Raw genomic sequence first — 13,834 nt, forward strand, 5'->3', positions numbered from 1 at the left:
CGTTACCGCGGTTTTCGCCATGTTTGTTTTCAAAGACCGTAGCGAAAGACTTCGAGAAAAAAAAAAGCTGAGATATCTTTGCTAAATTTACTTTACGTCGTAATTATTGAAATAATCATTCGTATTTTATAAAAGGATAATATTATTTTTCTCTGTTTCCTTCCATTTTCCGGAAGGTAGCCTTTTCTCCGTTATTCGCTCGTTCTAAGTCCCGGAGGAAAGGAAGAAGATAACAAAAAGAACAGGGGGAAATGCAGGGATTTCTTCGCCCCAACTGGGTAGACACGTCACCGCGACGTAGGGCATCGTCAGATTCTAGCTGACCGCGTGCGTGAACCCGAACGTTCGGGCGGAGCCTCAAACAAGAATCATTCTAGTTTGAGGCTCCGCCCCTTCTTTCTCGATACGTCACAGCTCAAAAGGTACCCGTTTGCGACCAGAATAGCACCCCTGGTCTTAAAGTGATAACTTCCGGTAGTGCCACTCGATCCTAACAAGTAGGGGTGTCGCGAACTTTTGTCGAACCGGATTTTTAGGTAGAACTTCCGAGGTTCGACTGCTTCGAACCGGTTTGACGAACCTTCGAACTTAGATTCGACCGGTTCGACTTTGTGGACACGGTGGCCAGACCATGATACAAGCATGTCTAGATTTGGAGATTTTCTTTTTTTCATGCAAGGAGCTATTTTATTTTTATGAACGGTTGCAATTGAAAAGAAACTTATTCTAATCTCTGAAGAAGTTAATAACTTAATTTTTCATACTGTATTAACAGAAATAATCAATCAGTGCTCCCCTTAATTCATCCCTTAGCCATCACCATCCAATCCGAAGCCAACTGGCCAGCCTGTCGCGCATGCGCATAGCAGTCGAACCTGAGCCGAACCTTTTTCGACCTTTTCACAAGAAGTTCGAAACAGTCGAACCTGGTCGAACTCGAACCTCGACCGGTTCGCGACATCCCTACTATAAAAACAAGCCTCGATCCGCGATCCAGCCTACTGCAATGGAGATCATTGGGAGACCCTATGCAACGTTCACCCAAGGGGTGGGGCGAACCGGCCGAGGTTCGAGTTCGACCAGGTTCGACTTTTTCAAACTTTTAGTGGAAATTGCGACGAACCTTGTATTGAGGTTCGACTCGTGTGCGCATGCGCGACAGGCTGGCCAGTTGGCTTCGGGTTGGATGGTGATGGCTAAGGGCTGAATTAAGGGCAGCACTGATCGGTTATTTCAGTTAATACAGTACAAAACATAAAGTTATTCACTTCTTCAGTGATTAGAATTCGTTTCTTTTAATTGCAGCTGTTCACAAAACTAAAATAACCCTTTGCATAAAAAAAAAATTTCTCCAAACCTAGACACGCTGGTATCAAGGTCTGGCCACACTTTCCACAAAGTAGAACCGGTCGAATCTGGTTAACAGTTTCGAAGTCGTCGAACCGGTTCCACCCAGTCGAACCCCGAAAGTTCGACCTAAAAATCCGGTTCGACAAAAGTTCGCGACACCCCTGGTTGACCCTATGGAGCGGCCATGCTCCTCTCCCCGCTTTGATGATGATGATAGCGCGACAGGAGCGCCACCTCTATGTCGATCTCGAGGTCAAACAAATAAATACTCACGGAAAGGAGAACATCGCAACGGGGGATAAAGCTTCTAAAAATTACTCTGTCGGCTCAGAACGACAAGGCCGCTGCTACAAATTCTAAAAATGACTCCGCCGGCTCTGTGGGGGATGGTGCCGCCGGCCTGCAGGACTCCCAGCTTTGCGGCGGGATGCTGTGTTTGCATCTCTTGGCGGCTGGCGTGCTGACTGCGGGCCTCGGACATGGTTTCAAGGCCGCGGTCTACGAGCACGTTCTCCAGGGTGACCGCGAGAAGGACCCCTTCGAAGAGGTCGTCGCCAAGAACCTGGAAAGCTATGGCCAGGCCGTGCTCGAAGCCGCCGCACAGGTGAGAAACAGAGAGAGAGGAAATAAAACTAAAAGACATAAGTAAAGAAAAAGGGATATAGCGAGAGAACGAACGAAAATGAAAGAGAGGGGAGAGAGAGTGAGAGATTATGATGTAGTCAAAGAGAAAAATATGACAAGGATGATGGAATGAAAGATAGATTGAATTTTATAAATATAGTAAGATGGAGGAGATACATAATGAGAGAGGATTAGATTGAGAGGAGTGAGAAAATGTGGAACATAAGAAAAAAAAAAAAGATTACGAACGATCCATAAAAAAAAGCAAAAGAGGTAAGCTATGTGAGTTGTAACTTCTAATTTGCTACCTCTTCCATATAGAAGACCAAGTGGGATCAAAAATTATGGAAACAAAATAAATTAGATTAACGTAAATGAAGTGTTTGTAATAAATTACATCAAATACAAATGACAAAAACAAAACTGAGCTTTCTACATTTTATGGCTGCCTGCTCCCACCAGACCTCCTGTTCCACCCACTGATCTATTTCCGAATGGTGTTACCTTCCTTTCCGAAGAGTCTGGGAGAGAAGGAAGAGAAAAGAATCTTCCGCCTTGCAGAAAATCGAGGTTGTCGGTGGGCCTTTAAAAGAAGAAGACGACTGAACCATCTCTTTTCGGCGCCTACCAGAACACTTTGTACATGACGATATAGGCCAAAACAATAGAGTATTTTGGTACCTTTTATATCCGTTTTCAAAAGTCTGAGGTAACCATATTCCTGTTTTGATTTGTGTATGCTTTGCTGCGATACAATTAACACACGATCAGCTCGAATTGCATATACGGAATTACGATGTTGGCCACCCTCCTTGATCAATTAGATGTAGACCCGTATATACCTGTTTGAGCACAGACATGTCTGGAGTCTTTGAGGTGTGGTGTGCCTCAGGGAGATGCACGAGTTCATAATGAAGAGAGAGTTTCCACTCATCCTTACTCTATTGCGGTAACTTAACGTGTGCACCGAATTGTGTGCTTCGGATACATTGACATGTCTGGAGTCTTTGAGATATGGTGTGCCTCAGGGAGATGCACGAGTTCATAATGAAGAGAGAGTTTCCACTCATCCTTACTCTATTGTGGTAACTTAACGTGTGCACCGAATTGTGTGCTTCGCATGCATTGACATGTCTGGAGTTTTTGAGATATGGTGTGCCTCAGGGAGATGCACGAGTTCATAATGAAGAGAGAGTTTCCACTCATCCTTACTCTATTGTGGTAACTTAACGTGTGCACCGAATTTTGTGCTTCGCATACATTGCTTGCATGTGACGTTATTCGCGGCCATGCTAGTATTTGATGCACCACGAGCGTTAGGTTCGCCGTGTTAGTTGCACCGTGCAGAAGTTGTAGTTCGAAGAAACTAGTAAATATAAATAGCCGTCAATACCCAGCAATGGCGACACTTGCAAAGCTATGTCTACCTTTAAGACGCCGTCTGCTGATACAGCATGCGAAAGACACTGCAGACATGATGACAGAAGTATGAGGACACGCCCAAGCATGTTTGCTTCATACATGTTTTGTTTTGTACATCTGCAAACATTTATTGCATGTGACGGGACACCTCAGACAGCGTCAGCAGACTGTCGTTACTAATGCGTGAGCATTAGTACCCACAGGACAGGGAAAAGCTGACGGCGTCCGTCTGTGAACAAAGCAGCGGAAAGGGGAGCGTGCCGCGTAGAAAGGAGGAGGATAGTGAAGGACAAAGGCGAGAGGGAGGCGACGTCACGGGGCGGAAGCCAATAAGCGCGCGGACCCTGGGGCGAGTCTGAACTTGCCGATGTGCGGAGCGCGTTAACAGTGACCTCGTAACGAACCCAAAAAGCGGCAGCAAAAAATAGACGAACCAAAAGAGAAAGCCAAAAAAGAAAAGTGAAGGGGTCAGCGTTAGCGTTTTCCAAAGGTCATGCTAACGCATTACCTAAAGATCCACCAATGAATCTCCCTTTTTATTTATTATCCATTAGCAGTGAGATTGCGATTTTAACGACGACTTGCGCCTCCAGGGATGCGACATCATCGTGTTCCCGGAGAAGGGCCTGATGGTCGGCCTGGAGACAAGTCGGGACAAGCTCACGCAGCACGCCGAGGACATTCCGGGCCCTGGAACGCTGCCTTGCCTCGACGGAGAGGAAAGCAGGCCCCTGCTGTCCAAGCTAAGCTGCATGGCGAGGGCCAACCGAATCTACCTGGTGGTGAATGTGTACGACCAGAAGCCCTGCCCGGAGGGCAGCACTTCTTGTCCGTCGGACAACCGCCTCTTCTACAACACTAACGTGGCTTTCGACCGAACCGGAACCATCGTTGCCAGGTAGGTTGGCTCAATACCAACTAGAGGACAAAGCCCGCGCCTTAACCAAAAACCAATCCGCGCCTTAACCAACCCCCCCCCCCCCCAAAAAAAAAAAAAAAAAAAAAAAACAAGCATCCTTTATAGTAATTTTACGCAGTACCGCCTACCTTGCGTTAGCATCGCCGCCAACGCATCTCGTAGCGTCTCACAGCGAGCATGACATAGCACGCGGCGACGCCAAGACTAGGGTGCCTGGAACGCGTCTCCGACTAGTGTGTTTAGCGTTAGGTTGTAGTGACGTCAGGACGCCGACCTCTGATTGGCTCTGATTAAAGGACAGTGGGTAGACCTCAAAGCGGCTTACTTTGTGATCTTTTAATCAGGGCCGATCAGAGCTCGGCGTTCTGACGTCACCAGAAAAGAAGCAGACAAGCTTGCGGCCCCGCATTCCGCCCATGCATTCAGAGTGGTCCCCGAAGTGGAAAGAAATGACGTCTCGAAAGCCGGAGTGTGGCGGCCGAACGTAGAAGTTGTGGAAAAAAAAAGCACGAGAAAACGTGACTGTCGCTGTCGTCGCGGCATCCTAACTTGTGGCTGCTGATGCCTCCGCGGAACTGTCAAGCTGGAAAGCGACCTACAGCAGAACAGGCGTCTGCAACATCCACCATTGCTGCTGTTACACCGCCAGGATCGCGACCGGCGACAGTATGGCACTTTTATGACGTCATCAGGCGAAAATTGAGGGACCACCTTTTTTATAGTCAAAGAGGCACTATAGTCAAAGATGCACTATAGTCAGAGATGCGCTTCAAGCACTGTACCGGTGTCTCTCGTCGGTACGGTGCATGGAGTAGCCGCTTGGTGGCGGGTCGGGGTTCCACTAATGATGTCGTCATGCGCGGGCCTTGTCTTCTAGGTGGTATTGGTTGTACCACGTCCATGATGGCGGCATGGGGTTGTATACGTGTTGCAGGTACCACAAGAACCACCTTTTTCTCGAGCCTCCGTTGAACGTGCCGGAGCCTTTCGAGACGGCGGTGTTCGAGACCGACTTTGGCGAGCGGGCGGGCATGTTCATCTGCTATGACATCCTGTACGCTGAGGCCTCGGAGCTGGTGACACGACACAACATCAGCCTGGCCCTGATGAGCACCTTCTGGTAAGGGTTGTACAGCAACGACTGGCTGGTGCTTGATGTTTGGGCAGCTGAAAAAAAAAAAGCCATCCTCCGCGGGGCTTTTTTCTTCTTTTCTGTACTAAGAATTTTGTTTTGGCTTAAAAAATGCAGCTCCATTTCGATCTATCAATCAAACCGCCATATACAGAATTGTGCTACATGAGGAACGCAGCAGCCGTTAACCCCAGTTTCAACTTTCCAGTCACGCGACGCCGTTCCAGCCTACCACTTCAGTGTTGTTGTAACACTTAGATGACTGGACCTGCGGCTTTCCCCCTGAGCATATGGATGATTGGATCCTTTGCCATCGAGTAACGTCCCTGGATATTTTTTCGTTTACGCAGTGGAAAAACATCGAGGGACTTTACCATCAACCGCTTGCTTGCGCCGCCTAGTGAAAGCTTCCAATTCCAAGAATTAACTGATTTCCAATTAAATTTTGATATAATGGGGGAGGACAAAGAATCTCATATTGCCGCTAACCTTCCCAACGTCTATGTTTACGTCGCTGCCTTTAAAGCCCAATGCCTGTACTGAATCGGTATCACCTTGACTCTTGAGCAACTGAAGGGGAAAGTATTAAGTGCTCGGACGTCTCCTCTTCCTCCCACATGTTCCACACACTGTCCTCGCCTCCGACGACAACGAGCTTCCCCTAGAATTCTCATAGATGCTTTCCTTAGCAATACTTATCTTATATATTTTCTACAAATTCCCAGAGCCGATTTAGTGTGCATCCCTGATTTCCACCGTCCCTGTTCCATGTCTCTTAGTCTCTCTTCAAATTCTATCTTACTACTCGGTTCCCTGTCCTCAAATGATGCTGCACCCCTTGATTCGGTGCTTTACCATGCTTTACTAAGACTTTGTCGTACTCCGACATTGAGCGCAGCGAACGTAGTGTAGCGCCTTTCATTGGCCGGCGAGCAGAAACTTGCCTCTTGGGGAAGGTCGGGAATCCACGAAAAGTGGAGGAATCACCATCAATAGTAATTCCTCCACTATTAAGCCTATTACGTCAGGCGTCCCACAGGGTAGTGTACTAGGACCATTCCTTTTTAACATGTACATAAATGATATAATTAACGTCAAAAAGGAGGCAAAATTTGTAATGTATGCTGATGATGCAAGCATATTTTTTTCCTCCGAAACCGTTGATGAGCTAATCGATATGGCTAACTTAACTTTGTCTAGAATTAAATTTTGGGGTGATAGTAACTCGTTGAAAGTAAATAGTGGTAAAACAAACGCTGTTATTTTTCGTCCAAAAAATAAACCTGTGGTGGTGTCCAAGTTTCTCCGTTTTAATTCGTCTCGAATTGAAATATTCAGTTGTTTTAAAACTCTCGGAGCATTTTTTTGTGAAAATATGTCCCGGGATAGCCATATAGTCTATATTATTCCAAAACTAGCTCGCGTGGTAGGGATTGTGAATCGCTACCGTTACATATTGCCAACAAATGTGAAACTCTTGATCTATAACTCCTTGTTTTACTCCCACTTAGCCTACTGCTACCTCGTTTGGGGTACATCAACGTTAACTAATATTGACAAACTGTTCCTACTACAAAAGAAAATACTCAGAGGTATAGGTAGGGTTCGTTGTTTTCGGTTTTAACCGATAAAAACTGATAAAAGTACGTCGAATCCATTTTCTAAAGTTCAGATTTAACTGGAAAAGGTCACCTTGACCTTCCAGTCGTAGCGCAGAGCCATGGCGAAAAAGTGGAACGACAGTGTCTATGGAAACGTGTCTGAATGTATGGGATAGATGCACAGATGCCATCAGGACGTTTTGGTTTAATGTGCGCATCATCGATCAGAACGTGAAGTCCGAAATGCCGCATGACTTCGCCATGTACGAGCGTGTTTTTAAACTCGTTGTAAGGAAGACTGACTTGATGCAAGTTCTGCATGTTGTGTTGTGCTTGAAAACGTCGCAACCTGTCTCTTTTGGCAGTCACAATTGGTTGATTGGCCGATTTGGACTCAGGCAGCGCTTCATCTCCACAGCTTGCCAGTGTCTAGTGTTAGCTTGGAGAGGGCATTCTCGAAGCTCAGGGTCATATTAACAGGAAAGAAAGAGTGCGGATCAACGAGGAGAACCTGGGAAAGTACATCTGTGTGTACTATAATAAGATCAAGTAATCCTGATTTACACGAGGGGAGGTTCCATGCTTTTCGGCATAGGCTTCATATCTGACTTGTTCGTACTTCTGTTGTTTTTTTTTTTTCTTTTTTCTTTTACTGTTGCACACATTTGCCAAATAAAGTGTCCATTTCTTTTTCAATGTATCTGTGCCGTTATTCGTTGAGTAATCACAAATATCAGAGCTACAATGATCATCTGATCGGGTGTCCGTTGGTGTTTATTTTATATTCACCGAAAAAAGCCGATGAACTTTTGTGAGCATAAATATACGCCGAAAAAAACCGAAAATCGAAATTTAAAATAAACACCGAAAAAATTACGCCGAATTTGGAAAAAATAGAAACCGAAAACGCGGAATCCTAGGTGTAGGTAATGTACCTTTTGATTTTCACACTGCTGAATTATTTAAAACCTATAGGATAATTGATGTTCACAAATTGTATTCATATCGACTTTGTACCAGTTTTAAGAGTGAAAGAATAAAGGGCATATGTTTCTTAGAAAATCTTGCATTGTTGGAGGAAGCTTCACCAGTGTATTCTACTCGTCACGCGGAGAAGTGGAAGATGGTTACTCAGCGAACGAACTATGGCTCTCAGATGGTTCAATTTACTCTTCCAAATTTGTTAAATACTTTTTGCGGTAGTAATGTTTCCCTTGAAAACTTGACTTTCGAAGACTTGCGTGGATATTTTTGTACATGATGCATTCTTTTCAGTAACGTTATTTGTTTTGTTTTGTTTTTCTGTTAACAATACCTTCAGCTGCTGCTTGATGTGATTTTCATCTTTGTTTCTCGATGCTTGCCGTTGATCACTGTAAGGGGACCGAGGACCAGTCAAGCTGCATATCGCAGCTTTTTTCCTCGGGCTTCCCCATCAAGGTTGATGGAAATAAAAATATTATTATTATTATTATTAATGGCGCCATGTGCAGCTCCTGTCTTCTAAGTGGTATGATCCAGCGTCACCACGCCCTCCTTTTGTCGAGTTTTTTTTTTTTTTTTTTTCGAAGTTTTTGCAGCTGGCGGAGTCTTCTCCAAGCGTGTCGAAGTGCTCTCTCTACCCTTTTCTGTTTTTATTTTTCGTTTTTTGATTGGCTGAGTTTGCGGCGGTAGCCGGACACGACAAACAACAAATTGTTGTGTGTCTGTTTATACAGCCGGAAGTTAGTCTGCCTCAGTGGGCGCCTGGTATCTCAGCTGTAGACGAGTAATTTAGCGAGTACGGTACAACCGCTAGCCTGGGGTCTTTAACGTGCATCACGCAGTAGTGATACACGACCGCACGCCGGAACGACGCTCATCCAGATCGAAACGGGCAGGTGGCCGGACAGGCTTCACTCGGTTTTTTTCAGGGCCGAATCTGAGTTAGGATTCTGCACTAAAGCGCGAAGTAACCAGGGACACATCTAGAGTCGGGGTATCCACAAACCCTGTTGCAGGTTCGACTTCTTGCCGGGTCTGTACTCGGTGGCTGTGCAGCAGGCCTGGTCGCTGCGTCACGGCGTGCCGCTCTTGTCGGCCGGCGTCCAGCGTCCCGAAACGGGGACCATGGGCAGCGGCATCTACGCTGGCGCCTCGGGACCCCTGGTGTACAGCCACAGCCCGGACGGAAGGTCCAAGCTGCTCGTCGCGGACATGGACGCCGCCCCACCCGAAGATCCGAGGTATACGCTTTCTCCTACAAATGTATGGGGTGCCAGGCAAGATGAGTTCGCTCTGTAAACACTATATAAACTTCGCAAATGCCCAAAAGAGGTGGCACGCGGGACAGAAACAAGGTGTCCTCTAAATTGCCGCCTCATGTTGTTGAATTAACAGCGCAAATACGACAGGAAGGAGAGACAAGGGAGACAGGATAGAGCGCTTGTCTCTCCTTCCTGTCGTATTTGCGCTGTTAATTCAACAATATGATCAACCAACTAGCCCACCAGATGATCGTGATGCCGCCTCATGAAATGTTAAAAAAAAACTGTAATGTTTTGTGTTCGCGCGCGCGTGTCGTGTATGTGTTTTGCAGCAAAATTTAACGACGCTTTGCCGACCGCTTAGTCTACGCCCAAAGTGGTCTAGACCAAATGCCGAATTCCCTGCGCGTGCCGTTATAAGGTTCAAAAGTTATAAGCGAATTTCCAAATTTTTCAGTGGGAAATTCGCGGAGATAAAGTACGTAAATAAATGAAAAAAACTGTTAAAGTGCAGGCGGGCTGGTATAAGTTGTACATGATGATTGAAACCGGAGACTGTGGTTTAAGAAACGGAAACTCGTGAAGTGGAAAGAAAAAGGGACAGACAGCGTCTCAAACTCAGCTAAAAACTTAATTGCCTCTACGCCTTATATGCACTTCCCCCGAACGTCGCCACCACCACAACGGTTGATCACCGAACTACAAACAACACACCAGAATCACAATACACCGAACCGCAATCAATACATAAAAAACAAAAGAGCAGCGTGCCCTATCGTTTCCATCTTCAATCAGTACACGGGGTCCGATACAAACAGAAACACAAGGCCGTCACCACGGCGCCCGGAAGGACTTTGACACGGACAATGTAACATTTGTGATACATTGTCCGTGTCGTGATACATTGTCCGTGTCGACGTCCTTCCGGGCGCCGTGGTGACGACCTTGCGTTTCTGTTTGTATTGGATTCCCTGTACTGGGTGAAGATAGAAACGATAGGACACGCTTCTCTTTTGTTTTTTTATGTAATGTTTGCGGTTCGGTGTATTGTGATTCGGGTGTGTTGTTTGTAGCTCGGTGATCGACCGTTGTGGTGGTGGCGACGTTCGGGGGAGGCAGGGATGGACAGTATTTGAAATACGTATTTCAAATACTTTGTGTATTTTGCGTTTGTATTTATTTACAAATTGGGTAATGTATTTGACGTGTGTATTTAAATACTAAAACGTGGATATTTCAAATACAATTGTAATTAAATACAATTTTGTGGGCAAAAATACGTCCCTCAAATTTATTGTCACGATAATTCTTGTTTTTATGCATGTGGTTATATAATATAATCTCCATCCTTTATTCGGCCATGGGGCTTTTTTTTTCTTTTTCTCCTCCGGCTTTATTTTAAAGGCACTGTCCAGAGCAGGAAGAAAACTACGTTCTGCGCCGAATGCAGTGTCTCTTAATCAAGCACAATCGTTTATTGACTTTGTGATTACGGTGCTAGTCCAGGGCAAGAATAGTGACGAAATCGACGTTCACAGGCAGACTGGCTAAATAAGTGCCTATGACAACTTGTGATGCTTTCCAGCCTGATTTCCATCCATATTTTTGCCTGTGACATTCTAAATGCGCGGGTCGTCCAGATTTTCGTAACTGGTGCGCGTTGCAACAATAAAAAATTCTCTAGCTAGTGCTGCACGTCTTGGTCGTCTCGGTTCTTTGTTGGTCTATACCAAAATGTAATCGACAAAAAAAGCTGCTTGAAGCTCTGTACTTTTTTCACCTATTACGTCCAAGCTGATTACATTTTTTTTTTCTGATTATATTTCTGTTACGTTACTAAAGCCTCGCACACTAACTCCCGAGTGTGCGATGCAAAATTAAAAATGAGATACCCAGAAACCCGTTGCAGGTGCCCTGAAGTCGCTGACGCAAATTTTAAGGAATGTATTTGGAAAAGTATTTGGAGGAGACCAAATACATTTGGTTGTATTTGTATCTTGTACTTAAATGCTTTTTTAGAAATGTAATTAGATTTGTAATTAAATACATTTTTGACAAAGTATTTTGTATTTGTATTTCGATACATATTTGCATGTATTTTGCCCATCCCTGGGGGGAGGTATATAAGGCGTAGAGACAATAAAGTTTTTAGCTGAGTTTGAGACGTTGTCTGTCCTTTTTTCTTCCCACTTAACGAGTTTCCGTTTTTCAAACCACAGTCTCAGATTTAAATCATCATGCATAACGAAAATATATACTCCTTTAGTGCACTTTTGATACGTTCGAGAGACCCGTGGCATTGCGCGCGAAAATCGTTATTTATAAATTGTCAAGCCATGACGCCAAAACAACACAAAGTAAGTGTTAACACAACGCTGTGTATGAGAGCATGCCGCGAACATCGTAGTGAATAGATATTTCCGGAAAATGCCAGAAGGTCTCTGGTCAACCCCACATTGTACCGCGCGGCACGGGGAACTGTGGGCCGTTCCGATGTATACGCTTGGGCCGGCTCGTACTCTCCTCCTGGCCAAAAGCGGCGGAAGCCTTCCTTCTTTATAGTTTATGTGAATTCAGAACACAAAGAAAACAGAGTGAAAACAATTACAAAGCTGATACATGCCCTACTTTGTTATCGTCCCGCTTTCTTTGCTGGACGAACCTGAGCCACTCCTTAATTAAGTACTCTCTCACGCGTCGTACATCGGATTGCCGTATAGTGTGTCTGAAAGACAATAGGAGACGCTGCCTATTTTTGGAATTGTATGTATTGCGGACGCCTTCCACCGCAGGTACGCAGGAGACACACAGAGCACCGAGGGCCTTTCCTACCTGAATTTGCGCACTGACGGCTACATTGTGAGAAAGCTACCGGGTGCAAGCGGGGAGATGAACGTGTGCAACGGGGACTTCTGCTGCCACTTGTCGTACGAGAGCCCTAACTTCCAGGATCCCTTCTTCCTGCTGGTCGTGAACGGCCAGACGCAGTTCATCCCGGCGGAGGTGAGCAGAGAGAGTGGCCAACAAACGCAACCACGGGTACTTTACAAAGGGGGAATGCTAGACACCGCACGACTGAAGCTCTGGAGGCGACCCGTTTTCAATTCAGACACCAAGCCAAGAGATGGCGCTAGCGACGCGACGATAATTCGAAATATAAAAAAACTTGTTGTTAGGCTAGTTGGTGTTGACTGTATTGAACCATGGTTAAAAGCGCTAAAAAGACGTACACCCGTGAGCGATATGAAGGTGAACAGCCCTTTTTTTTTTTGACGCTCCTGCAAGTTTTGGAACAAGCTTTGTTCCAGAGGAGGGCTAGAACGCAAAGTTTAGACCCCAAGCCACGTACCATTTGAGACGTTGAGAGTTAATATAGCTCTAGGGAGCCGTAAAGCAGGCAAGAAACCAGGTAAAGTGTTCACCTTCATATTGCCGGCGGGTGTACACAAGAAGGAAGACAAACAAGGGCGGTTCAATTCAAAATATACCGTTAAGAGGCTTAACCTTAGAATGTTTTTTCCTTCCTCTAACATGGGAAGTTAGTTAATTGTTGACATTAAGAATTTTGGCTAGGTGGCACGATTAAAATGGTTCTGCCTATCCATCCATCCGTCCATCCACAATCCATCTATACATCTATTACAAATTGCCGCTAGGGGCGGTTCGAGGATCTACAAACGATGACATCATTCCCAGGCCTTGTCCTCTAGGTGGTACTCGCTGAATCCGATTCTCTTGTCACGCAGGCGTGCGTGCTAACCGTGTGCCATCCGGGGAACGATCAGCAGCCCTGTGCCGTGTTCCCGACCCGGTCGCGGACCAGGTTCTCGAGGCTCCTCCTGGAGGCCCGGTACTCCTCGCCGCACCTGTTTCCCATGGTGGCGTCCGACGAGCTCATCCTGACGCCCGTGCGTTACTGGACCTTCGAGACATCCGCCGTGAACAACACCACGTCGTTCGCCATCGACGAGCGCAACCCGCCCGCAGAGCCGATCCTGCACGTCTTCCTCGTGGCCTTCGCGTACCAAGACGACCCGACGACCAGGCAGGAACACATCGCCAGTGCGCTCCGTCGCCATCAGCGTTCCCGGGTCAAGTCGCGGGTGTCGGACGTGTCCCGCGAAGGAGTGTGTCCCACCGGGAGGGACGTGTGTGCCTTGGACGAGGGTCCACGGAATGGTACGACGAGTGCAACGAAGCGCCCCCGACGTCCACGCAGATTGCCTTAGTGATTCTAAAGCCGCGGTTCCACTGCTCATACATCAGACAAAGCGCAATCTCCAGACAGTGTCTGAAGCGTGTTTCCTTCTTGTACGGCTTTCCTGACAACTGATTAGTCATACAAGAACTTTCTGCAGACATCTTCAAAACATACAAGTGTGTGAAGCCAACATGCTTCGCACAAGCTTGAGGCGTGACCGCAGACAGTTCTACCATCGTGTTGGGACTGCGGCTTAAGAATCCGGTGATCGAACTTCGTGCAACTCCAGAGAAGGGCACTGCCGGTTCGAGGCCCTCGGGCAGGCGCGGACGCGCGCCG

General features: G+C 46.4%; 1 protein-coding gene across 1 annotated transcript; it reads left to right on the plus strand.

Annotated features, from left to right (window-relative positions):
• Positions 1–1,761: 1,761 nt before the first annotated feature.
• Positions 1,762–13,523, plus strand: LOC120836305 (pantetheinase). The gene is made up of 6 exons (XM_040209568.3): positions 1,762–1,954; positions 3,990–4,294; positions 5,250–5,435; positions 9,049–9,273; positions 12,087–12,297; positions 13,041–13,523. Exons 1-6 carry the CDS (start codon positions 1,778–1,780, stop codon positions 13,521–13,523), a joined length of 1,587 nt encoding a protein of 528 aa, XP_040065502.1. The 5' UTR covers positions 1,762–1,777.
• Positions 13,524–13,834: the final 311 nt, after the last annotated feature.

The sequence above is a fragment of the Ixodes scapularis genome, unplaced genomic scaffold (genome assembly GCF_016920785.2).
Source record: "Ixodes scapularis isolate PalLabHiFi unplaced genomic scaffold, ASM1692078v2 PGA_scaffold10__122_contigs__length_95168666, whole genome shotgun sequence".
Taxonomy (NCBI): Eukaryota; Metazoa; Arthropoda; class Arachnida; order Ixodida; family Ixodidae; genus Ixodes; species Ixodes scapularis.